Source organism: Trachemys scripta, chromosome 22 (assembly GCF_013100865.1).
Source record: "Trachemys scripta elegans isolate TJP31775 chromosome 22, CAS_Tse_1.0, whole genome shotgun sequence".
Classification (NCBI taxonomy): Eukaryota; Metazoa; Chordata; order Testudines; family Emydidae; genus Trachemys; species Trachemys scripta.
The window spans coordinates 9,275,480-9,290,832 of NC_048319.1; the positions used below are offsets into that span (position 1 = coordinate 9,275,480).

Consider the following 15,353-nt stretch of genomic DNA (forward strand, 5'->3'; position numbering starts at 1 on the left):
GAACCTGCACACACTATCCAGTTCCAGACAGAACTACAGTTCTTTTGAGTTTCATTCCAAAAACTTTAAGCTAAATAAACCTGAAGTTAGTCCTCATTTTTCTGCCCCAACTCAAAGTAGCTTCTTTCCCAGCTGGAAAATGTTGGGTAAACATGGAATGTGTGTGAGTTGAGAAGGGAATGAGAACACAGACCTGCTGACTGTCAGACCTGTGTAGTCCTATTGACTTCGGGGAGAACAGATTTTTGCACAAGAATAGATTCTGGTGTCTCCTGCTTTTTCACACCTGGTATAAGCAGAATCTCATTCCCTTTCCTCCCCTAAACTCTGAGCACTTGAAGGAAAAGAAATAAGCGAGGACTGCTTGATTTACACATGCAAACGAAACAGGAAGCTCTCCCTTCATTCTACACCAGCCTTAAACACCAGACCTGATGTAACAAGGGTGTCACTACAGCAGCCTTGGTTGGACTGTTCTTTTGAAAGATCCTTAATGGTTCTTTTAAGATGCTGATTTTCAATGAAGTCTTTTTGTTCAGGGGGGCAGAGAACACAACAGGGAATAGCTCTGTTTTGTCAACTCCTAGTCATTCAAAAGCTGAAAAGCTTTAGAGCCTTTGTTTAATGTTTGTATCGTGATTCTGAAGAGCTAACATAGTACAGAAGTGCTAAATATCATGACTGGGCAGCCATCTAAAGATCTGTGTCATTTCTAGCGGTTACCTTTTCCTTTCAGAAAGTTTAAAACAAACAAATGCAAACTGTAGGGGGCTGGTGCAGACAGAACTCATGTTAAAAAACCTCATGTCACAGCTACTGATCTCACATTCTAGAATAGACAATACTTAGCCCTGCCATGAGTGCAGGGGACCGGACTAGATGACCTCTCGAGGTCCCTTCCAGTCCTACGATTCTATTCAATGATTCTAATTGTGGCAGAGCTTGGTGACCGAGCGGCCTGATGTGGTGAATCACTGGAGATTAACTACACAAACTGGGTATCATCCCACAAATAATATTTGGGTTCAATGTGAAAACAGTAATTCACCGTCCTCAGCCAGTGCAACACTGGGGGGCAGCTTTCAGAGCAAGACAGGCTAAAATACAATGCCACCCAATGTCATTTTCCCACTACTCCTTCCTCTACTTCACTGGATTTTACACCGGAGTGGTTTTCTTTTACATAATAACAGCTGGCTGTCTCCCAGACTGCAGTGAGAGTGAGATGGGGTGTGTGGGGGTAGAGGCCATAGCTTGGGGGAAACACCGGCAGGGCTTGGCTTTGCACTGTGCCAGGGGAGAGCTGAGGGTAGAAGCACAAGGTGGAAAGAGGTGAGCAGGATGGGGAATGTTGCAGGTTCATCCTCCGACAGATGAGCACTCCACTACCTAGGAAGGAGGAGGCCAGGAGAAGGCCAGCGTAGCATCCCTCGTGCTCTCTCTTACTCAGAAGAATCTGTTTGAAGAATGAGTGTCGTGAGTAGAATAAACTTGTTCATTTTACATAAATAAATTCATATGTAAATGTGTATGTAGAGAAATGTTTGATGACTTCTTCATTTTTATTTTTTTTTGCAATATGTCATTCATACTTAGGCCCCTCCGGCCTTGGTTGCCTCGTATGAATGAGTGTGTACAGCTCCTGTGGCATTACACCCGGGGTTCTTCACAGAAATATGATGATGATATGATTATGGCATAACTACAATGTATTTTATGCAAGATGGGTCATGTGAGAGATCACGGGAAAGGTTATGATTCACTGAATATGGTTATTCTATTTGTATGCATGTATCATTTTAGTATCTGAAGTTAGGAATATTGTTTATGCATCTATTACAAAGGTGTTTACACCTGGGGTACGCCCACTAGGCAGAATGCAATCAGTCTGGATGAATGGCTGGGAAGGGCCATTAGGGAGAACAACAAGTCTTAGAAGAAGATAATCTCCCACCAGGGAACCTTCCTGAGGACTCTACAAACAGCCTCCTAGTCACGGCTACTATGCCAGTACAGGGGCATGTGACCAGATCACCCGGTACTGCACTCTGTCTTAGAATACCGGTGTTTTGCCACTGAAAGGCGTGGGAACCAAGTTTGGACAGAAAGGGTTCCCGACCTATGTAAAAGCTATTTAAGGCAGGGGAGTGACATCATCATGGTTCTTCACTGATTCCCCACCCAAAGAGACTCCTGGAAACACCTGAGGAACAAGGACTGAACTAGTGGGAAGGGTTGGACCCAGGCTGGAGGGGTTTCTAGCCTGCGAAAGAAATACCTGGGGTTTTAAGCTGCAAGCAAGTGCAGCTTGCCCTTTAAGAATCTCTGGCTTAAATCATCATTTAGGGTGAGAATTTGCTACTCATATCCAATCTCTTTAGTGTATTAAGCTTAGATTGTGTTTTTGTTTATATGCGAGGTAATCAGCTGTGATCTGTTTGCTATCCCTTATAATCACATAAAATCTATCTTTTGTAGTTAATAAACTTGTTTTTGTTTGGTCTAAAACCAGTGTGTGGAAATCATAATCTGGGGCAGAAAGCTGTTACATATCTCTCTCCACATTAGAGTGACCAGATATCCCGATTTTATAGGGCCAATCCCTATTTTTGGGTCTTTTTCTTTTATAGGCTCCTATTACACCCCACCCCTGTCCTGATTTTTCACATTTGCTGTCTGGTCACCCTACTCCACATTGAGGGAGAGGGCGAATTTTATGCGCTGACACTATACAGTTCTCTGTGCAGTGCAAGATGGTATAATTTTGGGTTTACCCTCCAGAGGGAGTGTGCGTCTGAGAAGCTGGTAAGTGCCATAGCTGTATACTCTTCCCATGCAGGGGCTGGTCCGAACGCTTGTCTGCATGTTACTACAGCTGGGTGTGTCTCTACCTGTGCACTGGTGAAAGTGTGAGACTGGGAGCGTGTGTGCAGCTTGTCACAGCCTCACAGGGGGAGTGGGAGCCCAGGCTGGTGGGTCAGGGGGCTCAGTGGTACCCCAGTTCCAGGTGGCAACCCGAGGGGAACCCATCACAGCTCCCATTTAAGTCAATGAGCAAACTTGTATCCAACATGCACAAAGCCCCATACACAGCTCAAGAGGCAGAAATTGACTCTATTAAAGTAAGAGGAGAAACGTGCTTATCCGTTTCTGAAATCGCGAGCAGACCATCACTATTATAGACTTGGACCTAAATTTTGTTTTTTAAAAAAATGTAATACCCAGAGCATTATTATATTATTATTTGTATTATTGTAGTTCCCACTAGCGCCAGTAATAGCTAATAATAGCTAGTCCTCTTATGGCGCTCTTCATCTGTAGATCTCCGTCAGCAAACTGCTCTATCACAAACAAGCAAAACAGATTTGCCTCTTTCGAGTTTCTATTGTTACTCTACATCTGTGGATCAGACCGCTCTGGGCAATGCAATTTCTTTCATTTAAAAAGTACTCTTCTGCTGGAATGGCCACAGTGCCACCTACTGGACAAAGAGAGCTGCTGAGAGTCAGTGTTGGTCAAAGGCACCAAGCGTGCTGAGAGCTCTAAAGCTCCTCGTGTGCTGTCCTCAGAGTGCCTCACTAGGACAGAGGGGAGGGTTCAGTCTCCATGGCCCATTCAATGCTTGGCCTCTCTTCGGATGTATCTATTAAGAGGGCCAATTAGTGCCAGTTGAGAGGCTGGCGATGTGGACATCTGTCTGCTAGGAACATTGTCAACACTGCACAGCTGGGAGAGGGCAGGGACGAATATACCTGGGCTAGATTCAAAGCAGTGGCGTCAGAGGTGAAAAGCTCCATCTCCTATTGCCACTCCTCTAGGCCACTGAGACACCAGACCCGACTATTTTTTATCCCCCATGAATTTGCTCCAACAGGATAGAGTATCCTGGATTGGATAACCGCTTGGTCCTTGTCAAAGACAGGATCCCTTTTTAAAGAATGTATCTAGCTGTGAGGCCTAAACTTCTACCTTACAGGACCTTAAACTCAGCCTGCAAATTTGTGAGCTCCTTGTGTAATTAGGCTTGAAGCACTAACCAAGAGCAAACTTGTGCAGAGCATCAAATGGCACGATGCTGGGTTTCTCTATGCTCACAGGCACACACACGGCACCTTCCCTCTCTGCTGCCTGTCTACTCCGCTCTTAGCGGCAGTCATTGGATTGCAATAAATAGCATTCACGTTGCACGTGTGTATCCAGCAACTGAAAGAGGTAGCAGAGTTACAGTGAGGCCTTGCAACCTTGCCATAGACACTTAGGGTATGTTTTCACTACCCGCTGGATCAGCGGGCAGCGATCGATCCAATGAGGATCGATTTATCGTGTCTAGTCTAGATGCAATAAATCGACCCGAGTGCTCTCCCATGGACTCCTGTACTCCAGCTCCGCGAGAGGCGCAGGCAGAGTTGACGGGTGAGCGGCAGCAGTCGACTCACCGCAGTGAAGACACCACAGTAAGTCGATCTAAGTACGTCGACTTCAGCTACGTTATTCACGTAGCTGAAGTTGCGTAACTTAGCTCAATCCCCACCCCAGTGTAGACCAGGGCTTAGACAGCCTTTAAAGAGCAACTTTAAGTCAGCTGCATTAGTTACTTTGCTTGCCTCTATTATTTTAGTAAGTCACCTGGAATGATAAATACTTCTCTCTGACTTCTTGCAGTGCCTTATTACTTTATATTAATGGAGGCATCAGCTGAACTGCTGGGTAAGACCATGAAAAACAAAGCTGTAGTAGGAACATAAGTTAGTAAGAGCAATAAAATACTGAGGAGATGTACATGAAAAGATGGGATTAGTTCTCTTATGCTATGAAGAATCCTTCTCCTTCTGAAGTTTATGGTGCATACAAATATTTACAAGAGTCTAATGAAGGAAAATCAAACTGTCAAACAGTTAAAGCCCACAATTAGGGCTTGTTAAAAAGTATAAACGGAAATAATTCCATATCGTTTTAAAAATTCTTTTTTAATGAAAACAAGTTTTTGTGTATTTAAACAATCTGCTGCAGTGTTGCGGACCTAACAAAATTAAGCACTGGGCTAATGGGTCAGAATTAGAAAGTGAAACTAACTAAACAGATGGTGAAACTTGATTTATCTAGTTTCACTGTGTCACTTGCAGGAAAAGGGACGAGAAACAAACAGTATAAATCCAAAGAGCAAATTAGATTTTTAAATGTATTTGTTTTAATCTAGCATGTTAATGCTAGCAAGGAAACTTTCTTACTGAATATTTTCTATGTGGACAGCAAGCTTTAAGGGGACACTATCAACTTGATATCCAGCCGGTTTAAAACGTGATTTGGAAGTGGCTTTAGGTGTAGCATCTGTGTCTGGGGCCCACTGCCAAATCTTTGGGGGTTTATGACTAAGTGTTGTGATTTGTAAAAATGCTTTTCCTTCAAAAACCCAAAGAGGGGAAAGTGGTTGACTGTGCACAGAGGTTGAGGTTTTTGAGGGGATAGAGCAGCTAGGGACTCCATCCCAGTAAAAGCTAATGGGATCTGGGTATGTAACTTGCAGGGATGTCTTAGACACACTCCTGCAAAGTGCCATCAAATGGGTGCTTCCATATTCTGGCACCTAACTTGAGCCAATTTGTGTGTGATGTTCAGAGGTGCTGGGCACTCACAACTCCTAGTAATTCAATAGGAAGAAACTGAAAGGTCAGGGTGTCTTATGTTAGGTGCCAAAAACAGAGGTGCCAAAAATTAGTGAATCCTTCAGAAAAAGTGGCTGATACAACATGTTCAGAGCACAGTGTAGCTTGTGCTGGTGGTGTCCCTTTAACCACTGCTCAGTTTGGGTTCTGTTACTAGGGCATAAATAGTGCTCACCTCTCCCATTACAGCAATTGGTGTCTCCCCTGTTGCCTGGGCAACACGATGCTCTACCAGATAAAACATGTATTCATCGTAGAGCAGGCGAATCAGGTGAAAGGAACCAAAGCTGGCAGCGCTGCGCAAGGTGAGGTCACGGATCACCATAGAGCTAGAGAACGGTTAGGAAACAAAACATTTTGGACACATTTTAGAACCACAGATTGGCTGGTGTGAATTCTAGAGTGGGAAGAATCATGGGAAATGCTGAGTCATACTGTGCAGTACCTAATACGTGATCGTTAAATTCTTCCTTTCACCCAAACAATCTCAAAGCACTTGAGGAACATTAGTTAATTTAGCCTCACAAAGCCCCTGGCAAAGGAGATTCGGATTATTATCCCCAATTCACAGATGGGGAACTAAGACAGAGAATCAGGGCCTGATTTTCCATTGCCCTAAACACTCATGTAGTCATTCATGCCAGGGTAGAGTGATTTAGGACCCAAACTTTCGGCAGCCAGGTTTTAGGATATTGACCTTGGATGGCTTTTCTTTTTGAAGTCTGGCCTGCAGATGGACAAAATTTAGCAGCAAAGGTATTTAGATGTCCCAAGCAGATGCATATACACTTCCAGGATAAAAAAAAAAGAGGTGTACCTATAGAAGGACCACTTCAGCAGGAACTGCCTAGCTGCCTTGGGGAAGCTGGGGCTGTCCTCATGGTGCTTTAGAACTTGGGTGACAACGTTATCCAGCCAACTGGCCCACTGATCGAGGGAGCTCTGCTGCTGTAGGGTGAGTTTGAAATCCTGCTCCAACTTCTGCACCGTGCCTTCTTCACACTGGCACACCCAGGAGGCTTGCTCCTGCCAAGGGCACAAGAGGAAATTAGAAATTGATATTTACATGCCTGAGCAAAACGGCTGTTCATTCCATCTCATGGCTTTTGGTGCATCCTGACTCATGTATCTGGCAAAGGAAAAGACTCCAAGTCAGCAGGACAACGTTCTGGCTCACGGGACTCCATGACTAGATCTTCTGTATGTACCAGCAACATCTGGGATTTTCAAAAGATGCCTCATTAGGTGCCAATAGGCAGCAGGTTTAAAACAAACAAAAGGAAGTATTTCTTCACACAACGCACAGTCAATCTGTGGAACTCCGCCAGAGGATGTTGTGAAGGCCAAAACTGTATCAGGATTAAAAAAAGAACTAGATAAATTCATGGAGGATAGGTCCATCAATGGCTATTAGCCACGATGGACAGGGATGGGGCCTGTGTTTGCCAGAAGTTGGGAATGACAGGGGATGCATCATCAAGTGATGACAGGGGATGCATCACTTGATGATTACCTGTTCTGTTCATTCCCTTTGAAGCACCTGGCATTGGCCACTGTTGGTAGACAGGATACTGGGCTAGATGGACCCTTGGTCTGACCCAGTCTGGCCGTTCTTATGTTCTAAACTGCCACTGAGTTAAATGGGATTTGGGCACCTAACTCTTTAGTCCTGGGTGAAATTTTCAAAAGCATTTACAAGCTTTAGGAGCACAAGTCCTGTAGGTTTTCAAAGGGATCTACACGCCTAAATCACACAGGCACTTCTGAAAATCCCAACCATTCACCCTTTCATCAACCGATATCAACGTGGTTTTTCCAACATTAATAAACCTCTCAACCCACCATATGGTGCAGGTCAGTACTAGCGTCCCCATTTCATTGGGTGGGAAACGGAAGCACAGAGAGGTTGTGACCTGCTAAAAAAATCAGGATTGAGGCTCCGGAGACTCCCAGTCCCCTGCCCAAATCACTAAAATCCGGGCTTCTCAAATGTGTCCATAGCATGAGCCCCATTTTATAAAGTGATGGGCTTGTGGACACCTCCTTTCCTGCTCACCACTGTAAGACATCCCTTTGGCACCTATAACAATTGCTTTCCTAGAAAAGCAATCCTGGGAAAGCATTTAATGTATGCTTCATTGTCTTGTGGTGCAATCTGGTAGTTGGCACTAAGGAGGAGTGAGCACTATGTGACCAGCTAGATTTCTGCGGGCCACTGTAGTTTAGGAATCCTTGCACCACGTCACATGGCCTCAACTGAAACATCACAAAGTCACCTGCACGTTGGCGAAGTCCACTCGATTGAGGTCGCTGAGCATCTGGTTTATCTGGGAGGTGTTCTGGAGCACAGCGCGCGCTGCCTGAGCCAGATGGTTCAGGGAAGTGTATCTCCGTAACGTCTGTGCAAAGGCACTCACTACTCCAACCTGCAAAAGGTACACCCACCACAGGGCCATACCGATTACACACACACCCCTTTCAAAACACTTAGGACGTAAGCACTAAGCCACTCTTCGCTACTGCGTAAAGGCACAACACTCTTCTATTGATGCTGCTACTTATAAATCTTTGCTAGCACTCTTCACTGTAATAGCTCATTGCTACCTCGTATCAACCTAATTTTCTTCTTTGAAAGGGTACTGGCCTAATGAATAGAGGAGAAGGAGTAGACATGACATAGTCGATGCCGCCTCAGCACAGGAGCTGGACTTTATGACTTCTCAAGGTCCCTTCCATCCCTACATTTCTGTGATCCTCCCAAGGGAATTTGCCAGAGTGGAACCCTTGGCTCCACGTCAGCAGCAGGGGAGAGTGTTACAGAAACATATGACTGGAGGGGGAAAATGAGCAGCTTTGACCATGTTTATCAGCTTGGACAATTTAGTGTTTATGTAAATCAAAGGCTGGCAGAACTGACAAGTAGAGGAGACACTGCAGTTAAACAAGGCCCGCCAATGCTCCTCCGTCACTGCCGGCATTCCGGCTCCCTCTCCAGTAGAGCATCATTCCACTGCAGATGCCTAATTGCAGACTGTTTTATCTGCGACTACAGGGTGTGGTAAGCGCTTGATGAACACAGTGTCTGAACAATTAATCATCGCTGTTGAGTACTGCATTTGAAACCTGGAGTTAGAAATAGCAAATCCAGGCCCCAGCATACATGCTTCATGAGGTGAAGTGGCTGTGACCATATATTCCATGAGGAGATATCGCCCCATCCGCAGGTCCATGATAACATGACATGGACCTCTCCCCACATCTTGCTATTCTGGCTCAACACTGCCTGTTTATTCTGCTGAGTTGAGCATGGAATATGCCCAACTGGCCAAGTGAGCAGTGATGGTGTAACAAGGCCCAGCAGAGGCATGTAATTAAGGTGGGCCCAGAATGCCAGTCACCAAAGCCTGAAATTCCAGTGGCTTGGAACCACTGCACGAAACTGTAACAAAACACTTCCCCCCTGTTTGTAACAAACTCCTGCTGTTTACCTTTGTCTGGACTACCTGTGGGGGGAAATCGCTCATTGCATTCATCAGCCATCCTTCCAAACTCTTTGCAAAATTGCGGATGGCTTGCGTCAAGGTGCCTGCAAGAGAGAAGTCAAGATAGTTAGAGAGGCTTTTCCAAATTGCTTTAATGAGACTTGTCAGCCTAGAACTACTCTGGGAGATACTAAATCAAGATAATAGCTACTGGATCAGAAATTGTACCATGGGAGCCTAGTGCAGTTACAGATTAATCAGATGAATGCAGTCCATTGGGGTCTTGCAAAAAAAAAAAAAAATGGAGACTGAAATATATTCATCGGGCTGTGACAAATTAAATAGCTCCCTCTTATTTGAGGCATATGTGAAACTTTTCTAAGATCACTGGCATCTATAATAATAATGTTCAAGTGCATGTGTGGGCCAGGAGATGAAAATCACAGACAACTAGAAGTTCATAGCACTGAAGCTATCATTTGCCTTTTTAAAACAAGACGGGATAATTTTTTAAAAGATATGCTCTAGTTCAAACAGGAATTATTTTGGGTAAGTTCCGTGGCCTGTCTTATACAGGAGGTCAGACTAGACGATCACAATGATCCCTTCTGGCCTTGGAATCTGTGAATCTCTTTTGTTCGATATGCACATGTATAGTATAGTCATTAGCAATGAGGCCCAACATCATGCAGAATGGACCAATAAGGACAATTAAGCTTCCGTGCTATAGGTACTTGTGGAGTCAGGCTTTTACCGAGGACCTGGGCTAACATTTTCAAAGCTGGGTGCCTGAAGGCAGGCTGTTAAATCCATATTAAGGCAACTAAACAAAAGCAGCCCAGTGTTCAAAGATGTGAAGTGAGTGGAAGCTGCAAATTCTCAGCATCTCCGAAAACTGGGTCACTTTTATTCAGTTGCCTAAATATGGAGTTCAGAGCCCAACTTGGTGTACCCAGGTTTGCAAATGTTGAGCCTCGTCTCCATTGTAAAGCTACCTTGTTAAAGTGCCTTTTTGGTTGTTTTTGCATCAAAACAAATTTAACTTGTTCCTTTTTGTTTACTAGGTCACAATAGCAAATAAACATGTTTTTTAATGTATTTTTGCTGGGTTTGTGGTGAACAACAGAAATCACAGACAGGAAAGAGGCATTCAAAAAAATAAGTTTTCATTTTCAGGAAACGTAATGCTGTGAAAGGGGCGGGCCAGGCAGTGCTAAAGAAGCAAACCTTCTTGTTCATTCCCGGACAAGGCAGTGACAGCAAGAGTTTTCTTCATGCCGCCTAGATCTCAATCCTGACATATACAACCCCACCTATACAGGGGCCATTTATAGCCCACTTGGTCCTTGCTTCTTCCATTAAAACTGAACACTTAAAGTACTTACCTGGCCCCCATTATTGTGGTATTTGAGCATCTCACAATGATTTGTGTATTTATCCTCACCGCCCTCAGAGGTAGGGAAGTGCTATTATCCCCATTTTACAGAAAGGGGCCCGAGGCACAGAGAGACAAAAGGCCCAAAAGGTACTTAACTCACACTCATTTCAATGGGAGTTAGTCACCTAAATACTTTTAAAAAGCTGGCCTCAAGTGACTTTCCCAAGGTCACACAGGAAGTCTGTGGCAAAACTGGGAGCTGAACTCATGTTTCCTGAGTCTCAGCTTAGCACACAAGCCTCCAGACCATCCTTCCCCTCCTGCCAACAGGAGGGCACATGGTGGTGGTTTTCTGCCACTAGGGACTGCACTGAAGCCATTAGGTCACTATTGACCTGGACAGAGTCTGAGCTAGTGAATGAGGAATTGATCCAGCAAAGAACATAAGCATGTGCTTCACTCCCGGTGCGTTCAGTGAGACTTCAGTGATTGCTGAATCAGGGCCTTGGGGGTAAAAGCCTCTGCATCCTGTGCTAATCTCCCAAACCAGTGTCAATATATACAGAGAGAGAAAAAATCCATAATGTGCAGTCTGGGCCAGAATGATGTGACAGAACAGAAAGACACACATCTCTAAGGAAGCATTCAGCACAGATTAATTATGCTTAAATACATTCTATGCGTATTAAGCCTACATTTTCCAACTTGGTTCCTGGCCAAAGCCTGAGGCTGTGATAATGTGATTAACTGAATTTTTAAAAGACGGAAAAATACATCTAGGAGCCATGATACGATGCCCAAATGGGAATCATTCCATATAGAGGAGACGACTGTTGCCATAACAGACAAGCTCGGATACAAAACAAAACCCTTCTACGCCAGCCTTTATGGCAAGTGGTAGCCAACCTCAGTGAACCATCTATTTCTATTGCACAATATGGAGTGAAACAGTAAAAAAACAACACCACCACCACCACCACCACAAGAAAGAAGAAAGTTGGTCAAGAGCAGGGCTCCCCATGCCATTCTGATCACTTCACAACATACTTACCAGGCACCGGCCTCAGCACGTCAGGGATGAGGATCTCCACCAGGGCCTGATACAGGATGTGATCACAGCTTCTCATCCATTTCAGGATAGGATCGTATTTACACAGAGTGATGAGCTTGTCCTTTGAGATGACCCCTTCGTGTTCTTCTTCACTACATGGCAAAGAGTAATGTAGTGTTAACGGCACCTTTCACTTTATGCACGTACAGTTGTTCCATATTTCTCATTAGAATAACACATTTTGGGTTTTAGTGAAAGACCACCTCTGGAGTCTCTCTGAGGAAGTGGTGCTTGATCATTTGTAGGGACTTCATCAGCTCTGGGAGCTCAGCTCTCTGTATCATGTCTCTGCTAGTTCTGGCCAGGATCCCACCTCCTATCCACACACCCCATCTGGACCTCCTCTCATTCATCCAGTCCTCTCTCAGAGGCTGGTCCTTCATTGCCATCAACTCAACCACCCACAACAGTTTCCTGCCTCCTTCTGGCTCAGTGATTCCCCATTCCCCTCTTTCTAAAACAAATGCAGCTCAAAACCCAATTTTTTTTCACTCCTTTCAACAAGCAAGGGCTCATCCGGTTCCTCACGGTGAGGCTGGCCATTCCCGGACATCCACACCTCTCCTTTCTGCTGTCCAACCTACTCCTTTTGACTATCACATTGCCACTGAGCGGACTGCTGTGACATGTTGTATTGCCCGGTATTGTATACGAGCAGTGCCAAATTTGCTTGGGAAACAAATACTGAAAACATTTTCATGGCGGAAAAGCCAGTCCCATGCTGTGACAAGGACACAGCATTGTCTTCAAGTGAATGAGGTCAATTTAACCTGCCTCAATATCTCTTTATACATCGGCAGAAGGGTCTTTACTCTTCTTTTTAGTATTTTTAAGTAACTTTATTTCTCCCGAGATGGCACCCTGGAAACCGTACATTATCTTGCTCATAAATACAAGACCCTATCTTAGGAAAAGGTGAGAAAAATGACTTTCTGATGGGAAGCAAAGGGAAGCTGCAAGAGTGGTCACGTGCCCCTCCCCAGCGGCACGGACACATCATTTCAGGCGCCTGGAGCAGCAGGTGAGGAGGAAATCACTGCGCTGGGGGGGTGAGGATGCCCTGGCTGGTGTCTCCGACCCTGCGCTGTGCTCAGCTGCTAGCCCCAGCTGGGGCTGGGCTGGGGAGGACAGGACTTCCTCTTCCCCTGCGAGCTCCACCCCCCTGCATCTGGACCACCCTGCCGAGCCCCCAGACCCGACCCCCACCCCACTAGACCCCACTCCCCCAGCCCCGACCCCCCTGCAAGAGCCACCCACATGAGACTCCTCCTGCTGAGCCCCCATCCTCCCGCACACCGAGACACCCCCCCCCCGCTGAGCCCCAACCATCTTCACCTGGACCCCCCGCAGAGTCTCATTTCCCCTGCACCCAGAGCCCCCAATGAGCCCCTGTGCATCCAGATCTACCCCCAGCTGTCCACACCCAGATTGCCCCACACAGAATCCTCTCACTCCACACCTGGATCCCCCCCACACTAAGCCCTCCACACTTGGATCCTGCCGGGCTGAGCCTGCCTGCCCCACACCTGGATCGGGGGCCAGGGCTGGGCACGTGTTCAAGACTCTGTTCCACTTGCTTGCTAGTGGGAGAGGAGCTATGGTGAGTGCTGGATCATTTATTAAGCGGATGACACTAAGCTGGGGGGAGAGGTAGATACGCTGGAGGGTAGGGATAGGGTCCAGAGTGACCTAGACAAATTGGAGGATTGGGCCAAAAGAAATCTGATGAGGTTCAACAAGGACAAGTGCAGAGTCCTGCACTTAGGACGGAAGAATCCCATGCACCGCTACAGGCTGGGGACCAACTGGCTAAGCAGCAGTTCTGCAGAAAAGGACCTGGGGATTGCGGTGGACAAGAAGCTGGATACGAGTCAGCAGTGTGCCCTTGTTGCCAAGAAGGCTAACGGCATATTGGGCTGCATTAGTAGGAGCATTACCAGCAGATCGAGGGAAGTGATTATTCCCTGTATGCGGCACTGGTGAGGCCCATCTGGAGTATTGCGTCCAGTTTTGGTTCCCCCACTACAGAAAGAATGTGGACAAATTGGAGAGAGTCCAGCGGAGGGCAACGAAAATGATTAGGGGGCTGGGGCACATAACTTATGAGGAGAGGTTGAGGGAACCTGCCCTGGCCCGGTGCGTGCCACTGCCACCCTGGAGCCGCTCCAGGTAAGCGGTGCCGGGCTGGAGCCCACTCCCCAAACCACTCCTGCACCCTGTACCCCAACTCCCTGTCCCGCACCTCTCCTGCGCCTCAACCCCCACCCTGAGCCCCCTGCTGCACCTTGCACCCCTCGTGCCCCCAACCCCCTGCCCTGAGCCCCCTCCCACACTCCGCACCCCTCCCTGCACCACTGCCCTGAGCCCTCTCCTGCACTGTGCACGCCCTCCTGTACCCCAACCCCCTTCTCTGAGCCCCCTCGTACACCCTGCACCCCTCCTCTGCCCCAAATCCTTGCCCTGAGCCCCTTCCTGCACACCGCACCCCCTACCACACCCTGCACTCCCTCCCCCTGTCCCAGTTCTATATTCATGGTCCTGTATGCAATTTCCCCACCCAGATGTGGCCCTCGGGCCAAAAAGTTGCCCACCCCTGAGCTAGGCTGTTCTCAGTGGTGGCAGTTGACAGAACAAGAAGCAATGGTCTCAAGTTGCAGTGGGGGAGGTCTAGGTTGGATATTAGGTAACACTATTTCACTAGGAGGGTGGTGAAGCACTGGAATGGGTTACCTAGGGAGGTGGTGGAATCTCCTTCCTTAGAGGTTTTTATGGTCAGGCTTGACAAAGCCCTAGCTGGGATGATTTAGTTTGGGATTGGCCTTGCTTTGAGCAGGGGGTTGGACTAGATGACCTCCTGAGGTCCCTTCCAACCCTGAGATTCTATGATCTTGGTGTGCCTGGTGTGGAGGGGCAGGACCCCAGGGGGTTTCTGGGACAGGCTCGGCCCTGCGCTGTGTTAGGGTCAGATACAGCCTCACCGCCAAGTCCGTGTCCCGGGGGGGGGGGCGGATGCAGGATGACCTTTCATCTCCACAGCCAGTGGCCTGTGCTCCCCACTGCCATGCAGGAGCCTCCACATTTATTTATTGGCAAATAAAATATGTAGAATTTCACTGTGTGCAGAATTTTTAATATTTTTGGCGCAGAATTTCCTGAGGAGTAAAATCTTGCGAGACTGCAGCCCCAATGCATGAAACTGATGTTTGTGTCTTCCCTGATTGTGCAGCCCACCTGTAATAATTTTCTCAGGGGTGTAAGATTTTTAACAATATCTTAATGTTCCATGACTGTATCCCAATTACGATGCACCCCTACTTTTGTTTCCTATCTCTGACTCTCTAAACTAAACATCTGAAAAGAAACACTGTAACTGTAGGTTTCTTTTCAGATGTTTAGTTTAGAGAGTCAGAGATAGGAAACAAAAGTAGGGGTGCATCGTAATTGGGATACAGTCATGGAACATTTAAGGTATTGTTAAAAATCTTACACCACCGAGAAAATTATTACAGGTGGGCTGCACAATCAGGGAAGACACAAACATCAGTTTCATGCATTGGGGCTGCAGTCTCGCAAGATTTTACTCCTCAGGAAATTCTGCGCCAAAAATATTAAAAATTCTGCACACAGTGAAATTCTACATATTTTATTTGCCAATAAATAAATGTGGAGGCTCCTGCATGGCAGTGGGGAGCACAGGCCACTGGCTGTGGAGATGAAAG

General features: G+C 46.6%; 1 protein-coding gene across 1 annotated transcript in view; it reads right to left on the reverse strand.

Moving 5' to 3' along the window:
* RFX2 (regulatory factor X2) overlaps window positions 1–15,353 on the reverse strand; it is a gene marked incomplete in the record, with an annotated part of 70,681 nt that overhangs the window by 4,606 nt on the left and 50,722 nt on the right. The window contains 5 exon segments of the mRNA XM_034755372.1: window positions 5,839–5,992; window positions 6,481–6,689; window positions 7,940–8,089; window positions 9,152–9,249; window positions 11,575–11,726. Coding sequence (XP_034611263.1) covers window positions 5,839–5,992; window positions 6,481–6,689; window positions 7,940–8,089; window positions 9,152–9,249; window positions 11,575–11,726 — 763 coding nt within the window.